Source organism: Carya illinoinensis, chromosome 15 (assembly GCF_018687715.1).
Source record: "Carya illinoinensis cultivar Pawnee chromosome 15, C.illinoinensisPawnee_v1, whole genome shotgun sequence".
Lineage (NCBI taxonomy): Eukaryota > Viridiplantae > Streptophyta > Magnoliopsida > Fagales > Juglandaceae > Carya > Carya illinoinensis.
Genome location: NC_056766.1, coordinates 2282454 through 2289454, shown reverse-complemented (window position 1 = coordinate 2289454; position 7001 = coordinate 2282454). Strand labels below are relative to the sequence as shown.

The 7001-nt window shown below is 37.4% G+C and overlaps 1 protein-coding gene across 2 annotated transcripts; it reads left to right on the top strand.

Moving 5' to 3' along the window:
• The first annotated feature begins 254 nt into the window (after positions 1 to 254).
• LOC122296308 (tubby-like F-box protein 14) lies at positions 255 to 6658 on the top strand. Of its 2 annotated transcripts, XM_043105897.1 has the most exons (6): positions 255 to 422; positions 876 to 981; positions 1676 to 2141; positions 2344 to 2431; positions 3850 to 3982; positions 5544 to 6658. In XM_043105897.1, the coding sequence occupies exons 3-6, from the start codon at positions 1794 to 1796 to the stop codon at positions 6301 to 6303; spliced, it is 1329 nt and encodes a 442-aa protein (XP_042961831.1). In that variant the 5' UTR covers positions 255 to 422; positions 876 to 981; positions 1676 to 1793; the 3' UTR covers positions 6304 to 6658. The 2 variants fall into 2 exon arrangements, with proteins under 2 accessions (XP_042961831.1, XP_042961830.1); XM_043105896.1 differs by lacking the exon at positions 876 to 981.
• The last annotated feature ends 343 nt before the right edge of the window (positions 6659 to 7001 follow it).

Here is a 7001-nt window from a genome sequence, read left to right as displayed (position 1 = left end):
AAAACAATTCTAAAAAATATAAAACAAGGAGTAGAATACACGGACCGTTAGCTGGGTTCCGTAACGGGAGTTAAAAAAGAAACGGAAAGGTCAACAGATAAGGGTAAAACTGTAATATTAAAAAACACGAAAAGCCTCTGGTTCTAGTCGAGATTAAACAAAATGGAAACATAAAATTAGTGATAATCAGTGATTAAAAATTAAGAAGCTTTTCTTTATGTTAGTTCGTGAATTCGATTTAATAAAGGCTTCAAGTCCGAGTCTGAGAGAGAGAGGGGAGAGAGAGAGAGAGAGAGGAGAGTGTGGTGTGGTGTGGTGTGGTGTGGTGTGTGTGGGGTAGAAAATCGAAGCATCTGAGTGAGCGTGTCTGAGAAGTGAGAACAGAGAAGAAGATAGTGAGCTGCGCGTGATCTTCACTCTGGGTACGTCTATATCTGGTTTTCCAACTCCTTTTCTGGGTTCTGTTGAGTTTCTGTTCGGCTCCCAGGAAAGTTTTTGGAATCCGGAGTTTGTTTCTGTGTTGGTGGGTAGGTTTTTATAGAACTGGTAAAAGGGTCTTAAAGTTTTTGGGTGTTTGACAGCCTTTGATAGGTTTTCACCAGCTGATGATAATTTTTAATTTTCTTAAAACATAATTCTGAAAATTTATGTTGGGTTTTGCCTCGAGGTGTTTGTAGCTTGACATTTCAATTTGTGTTCTGCAACTTTTAGTGGCTAACATTGTTGGTTTTGTTGCTTATAACTGAGATTTTGATTGCTTTTACCGCTTTTCTTTTCAATTTTCTGGTTTGGTGCTTAGTTGGAAAAAAAAAAAAAATGAATCATTTTTATGTTGCATTTCCAATATTACAGTTTTTTTTTTTTTTTTTTTCTAGATTTGATCTTTGTATGTTCTTCACTTATCTACGGATCTTCAATCAGTTACAAGGCGTACGCACGTAGTCTCTTTGCTCTATAATATGATGATTTTTAAGTTTAAAGGTATTTTACCCAGAAGATTCCTTTTCTTATCTTGTCATTTTCTTAAAGGTTTAAAGGTTTTGTCCGTATACTTGGGCATTTGCCTTCTTTTGATCAATAAAGATTTGTTTACCGATCAAAAAAAAAAAAAAATTCTAAAACACTGATTTAAGGATGTGAAGCAATTTGATTCAGTATAACTGTAACTAACTGTATAGGATTCTCCCAGGTTATTGGCTTCTAGATATTGAGCCTGCATTACGTATTTTTTTGGTAAAAATCCTTTTTTTCTTCTTTACCTTTTTTCTCCTGTGAAGGTTTTTCAATTAATAAATACGGATATAGTTCATAAAAATGTTACTTTAATTGTTTTGGTGGATGCTTTTTGGTTGGGAGAAATAATGAAATATGCATCTCGCTTTACCCTGTGAGCGTAATTGTTTCGGGTAGATTCTCCATTTAAATTACATTGTACCGAATAAGAAGTTTATTTGAATAATGGTCGTTTAGAATTCTGGATCGGGTTTAAAACCAGCCAAAAGATAATTCTGATAAAAGCCTGGTATTTTATGCTGCTTTAGGTCCATGTCAGCCTTCTTTTCTGAGAATCTCTTTTTCTTGCTTTGTGCTTTTCCCCATCTGTCTTCTTTTCTCTTTTCTTTCTTTGTTATCAAGCATGGTGATCGGAATTTGAATAGCTGAATTTGATTTGCAGTTATACTTGAAAACAAGAGTTTGTGGTCACTGATCATCCTTTAACTTAAAGTGGATTAAAATATATGTAACCATATTGAAGATATATGACATCTGGGATTATCAGTATATTGGAGTAAATGTCGTTCCGAAGTATAGTTCGTGATGTAAGGGACGGATTAGGAAGCTTATCAAGAAGAAGTTTTGAGGTGAGGCTGCCCAGTCATCACAGGGGGAAATCACATGGCTCAGTCCATGAGTTGCGTGATCAGCCTTTGGTAATCCAGAACAGCCGTTGGGCTAGCCTCCCACCTGAGCTTTTGCGTGATGTGATCAAAAGATTGGAAGCAAGTGAGAATACATGGCCTGCCCGGAAGCATGTTGTTGCATGTGCTGCTGTCTGCAGGTCCTGGAGGGAAATGTGCCAAGAAATTGTCAAAAATCCTGAATTCTCGGGGAAGATTACCTTCCCTGTCTCCCTAAAGCAGGTAAGATCTTTGTGATCTTTCATCTTGCCTATCAAATGAATACACCCCATGATTGCTTAAATATCTCTGTCTTAACATTGTTACTTGGTTTCTATATCTGGAAATTTACAGCACTTCATTTTAGAAAAGAGGTCTTCTATGATAGTGGGCTGACAACTCACAAGGTTTTAATTATTATTTATTTTATTTTATTTGTTTACAGCCAGGGCCTAGGGATGGAACCATTCAATGCTTCATTAAGAGGGACAAATCAAATTTAACTTACCACCTTTTCCTTTGTCTTAGCCCTGGTAAGTACAGCTTCCTACACTTTAACTCCGGCTAATATTTTGTTGATTTCATATGAACTCCCTTGTTTTGGGATTGATTGGAATCTTATAGTAATGTTTGCTCTTACCTTACTATTGCTCTATGGTTTTCAATATAATTGACAGTTTTGTAAAATGGCATTAAATGTGTTCCAATGTGGTGCATATCTATGGTTTCCTTATTTGTTAAGAATATTTGTGATATTTAGATTTGACTGCAATTTTCTTTTTTTATCAGTCGTGATTGATGGTCAATAATTATAATGAACTCTTCTTTGCAACTGTAATACTGAATTATTTGTTCAGAAACTGCCTTGACATCCTCCATGTATCTAAATGCTAGATTAATATGTGTTTGGCATGCAAGTTTTCTCTCCGTGGGTGTACCATCCTTTGCAATGAATGTGCTGTAGTATTCACTAGGGTCAGCTGAAAGAGGGAGGCAACCAAGGCAACTGCGTCCACTTCTGTGAGATGGCCCCAAAAGAAGGAAGAAAAATAAAGGCCCCAAAATGGAAGTGCTGGCTATTTGGGATAGAAAAGATAATTTCAATTGAAGTTCATCAATTCCCCCCCCCCCCCCCCCCCCCCCCCCCCCCCCCCCCCCCCCCCCCCCCAAAAAAAAACAAAAAAAAAAATAAAAAAATAAAAATAAACCAAAAAAAAAAAAAAAATCTGCCCATAAATGTACCCAATTAGCAAACAATGTTAAAAGAGAATAAAAATGGCAAAAAAATTTCCTTTTTTTATCCTTATGAAAATAAATGTTTTCCAAATAAAAAAATAAATAAATAAGGTTAAATGTAGCCTTTATATACCATTAATTATTTGTTTTCCTTGATACCTGTATACGTCACAATAGTTTCTCCTCTCTTATTTTTACATCATGTAAAAAATATTCTCTTTTCCTTTCCTCCAAATCAATCATAATACTTGTAATCAACCAAGTTCAATATGTAATTTTCTAATGAAGTCTTGTGGTATTGGGTACAGACTACAGTAACTGGAGACCCTCTCTGTACAGGTTCCTGAACGGCCATGCGATGAACCACATTAGGTTTATAAAAACTTCATTCCGCATACTTCATGGACTTCAAGTTGTATTCCAGTTCCAATATTGAGCATTTGTATCAAGCCATATCTTCTATGGGTTGTGCAGACTGCAGTCCTTTTGTTCTGTGTTGACTTGAATATCTACTACATTTATGATTGAATTAGTTTAGTGCTCGCATCAATTATCTATGCCCTGTGATTGCATATTTATTTGGTAGCTTGCTGGCTGACTTTTTTCCATATAAAGAACTATTTATTTCCTTGTATGTTTATCAGCATCTTCCCTGTTGCATTAGTGGTTATCGTTCTATCTGGGATGTGCTTCTAATCAATCTATGGACCTGCAGCTTTGCTTGTTGAAAACGGGAAGTTTCTTCTCTCTGCGAGACGGACCCGGCGAACAACTTGCACAGAGTATGTGATTTCCATGGATGCTGATAACATCTCAAGATCAAGCAGCACTTACATTGGTAAACTGAGGTAGCTCTTGTTCAACCTTGTAATTCTTTCTGCAATACAATTCTCTTAAATATCTTGAACTGGGATGAACTCTATATATTATTGCCTGCCCCCCCCCCAAAAAAAAAAAAAAAACTAAAATGAAATGCAGCACTGAAAAGGATATATTGGCAATTGATTTAGGCAGGCAGTTGGAACTTTTGATTTGTTTCAAAGTCATTGACACACTTGAGAGATGCAGTGACCGGTAATTGATGACACGTATATCAACTTGCCTTTTCTCCCTTCTTGAGTTCTTCCATGGGTTTGCTTATAGGCATGAGAGATCTTCTGGTCAAGTAACCAATTAATACAAGTACCAGGGAATAATAAGTAGTCTTCTTAGCAGAAAAAACCTATTGTCTGATAAATTGCTGCCACACCTTTGTTCCATTGTGTATAATTTTGAGTTGTTCTTACTGAGATTATACTTTTAATTCTTTAGTACTTAAAGCTAGCCTTATAGGTTATTTTTGAATGAGTGCTTTTCAACATGAATAGAGCTATTAACCCTAAAGGGTAGCTTAGTTGGTCAAGCCTTGGGTTTGCTACCCAGTGGTCACCAATTCGAGTCCCCTCAGGGCCACTGGAGGTTTACCTGACCATTAACTTCAGGGCCCCATGGGATTAGTCAAGGTGTGCGCAAGCTGGCCCGAACACCTACAGATATAAAAAAAAAAAAAGGAAAAAAAACATGAATATAGCTATTTTTTTAATTAGAAATTAGAACTATGAAGTTGATCAATTTGATGATTTTTTTCCCTGCGAACCACAACTTTTGCCTTATGTAAGGATTTCAAGAAATATCAAGGAATGTAACTTCTATTTTATAATCTCATATAAAGCTGAATTGTATATATTGGGGTCTTTTTATGCTGTGATTTATAAAGCTGTGACATAGAAATATATATATGAATAATGATATATATATATATAGTCTTTTAAGGATTTGATTGCAAGTTTATGGTATGACGAATGCATATAAAGACCATTCAGCCTATGCTCTTTCACCGTCTATATCTATAGATGGTTCTGTTAGATTGTAGTCAAAACTTGTCTGGTTTTCATATCCTGGACATCCATTCCACTTTGTCTCTATAACCCTTATTGCCCCATTCTTGAGCTAATTAAACTTTAGTGCACAGATAAGGAGTATTTGTTGCCCATCAGATCACCATATTAGATTTATTTCTTTGAGTGCATCTATGATTGTGCATCAAATTTCTGATTAATGCATGTATAAATTTGCAAGTTTTTTTTAGCCTCTTATTTATATAGGCACCCTCATTTGGCATATGATCCTTTATTAGACTTGTTTCTTGTCTTTTAGCATTTACACCATTATAGACGTAGAAACTGAAATTTAGTGACATTATCTAATTATTAATGTGCTTCCACCTGAATTAGTATGATGACCAGAACCCACCATATTCGTCGTGCTAGTAGTCTTCCATTTATAATTTCTCGCCTGTGGTGAAGTTGATACCACAAGTGACCATGTATCTATCTCTTCTATTAAAATGCTTACTGGTCTTTATTTCAGGTCAAATTTTCTGGGCACCAAATTCATAGTTTATGATACACAGCCTCCCTGCCACAATGGGCAGTTGTCCCCTCCTGGCCGAAGCCGTAGGTTCTATTCAAAAAAAGTTTCTCCAAAGGTTCCCACCGGCAGCTACAATATTGCCCAAGTAATATATGAGCTCAATGTGCTAGGCACTAGGGGTCCACGCAGGATGCAGTGCACAATGCACTCAATCCCTGCCTCAGCACTTGAGCCAGGTGGCAGTGTTCCTGGCCAACCTGAGCTCCTCCCTCGGTCCCTCGAAGACTCATTTCGGAGTATTTCCTTGTCAAAATCAATTGACAACTCGACTGAGTTTAGCAGCTCTAGATTCTCTGATATTATTGGGTCCCGTGATGAAGATGAGGGAAAGGAGAGACTCTTGGTTCTCCGAAACAAGGCACCAAGATGGCATGAACAGTTGCAGTGTTGGTGCCTCAACTTCCGTGGCAGGGTGACTGTTGCCTCTGTTAAGAACTTTCAGCTGATTGCTGCAACACACCCTGCTGCTGGTGCACCAACACCATCACTGCCTGCCCCAGCACCAGCACCAGCGCCAGCACCAGCACCAACACCAGCACCATCACAACCAACTCAATCCGACCATGATAAGATAATTCTGCAGTTTGGTAAGGTTGGCAAGGATATGTTTACCATGGATTACCGATATCCTCTGTCTGCATTTCAGGCTTTTGCCATTTGCTTGAGCAGCTTTGACACTAAGTTGGCATGTGAATAGAAGACAAACAATTTGGTGAGAAATAGAAATTCTAGATGGTAATCTCTTTCTTCTTTCTTAGGGTTTTATAGGATGGGGGTGTTTGTATGCAGTCGTATTATTCGATGCCCTCGAAGAAGTGCAGAACAATACTCATTCACACTGGACGATCTTTTTTTATCCCCTTTTTTTCCCTTTCTTTCATCAATGTTTGTTTGCTTCCTATGGTTCCATTGTCTGTCTTTTGTCATTAAAACTAAGTTTCTCATACGGTCATGACAGTTGTTTAATCTTTGTAAGGTTCCTCTCTTATGTTTGATGGTTGTATTGTCAGTCTTGACCTTTTTACGTGCAATTCATGAATTCTATCAAAGTAGATAAGTGAGCCAAGTGGATGCACTTTGGTTAGTCATGCACAGTTGGTTTTGTGATATTATGCAGTTCACACTTCGCTATATCCACTTTATGTTGAAGCCCTTGTGTTGCCTGTTGGATTAACGACCAGTCGGAGTCAACAATGCCTTAAAAGAACAAAAACATTCTAACACGTCCTTCTGTCTGCGTTATAATGCAATTTTCTTTGCTCGAGGAGTTGTTCTGACGATGCTTGCAGGCACACAATTTTCTCTCCTTCCAATAATTCTTTTTCTTTTTCTTGGATGAATGAGAAGACTGAAGTTCCACCCTACCCTGATAAAAGTAGTCTAAGAAAATTTTAC

What these genes read in the sequence shown, in the direction of transcription:
- LOC122296308 (XM_043105896.1), top strand. Translation starts at nt 1,794, where the DNA reads ATGTCGTTCCGAAGTATAGTTCGTGATGTAAGGGACGGATTAGGAAGC. An exon ending in TCCCTGTCTCCCTAAAGCAG is followed by an intron (nt 2,142 to 2,343) that starts GTAAGATCTTTG and finishes ATTTGTTTACAG; the next exon opens with CCAGGGCCTAGGGATGGAAC. An exon ending in TTTCCTTTGTCTTAGCCCTG is followed by an intron (nt 2,432 to 3,849) that starts GTAAGTACAGCT and finishes ATGGACCTGCAG; the next exon opens with CTTTGCTTGTTGAAAACGGG.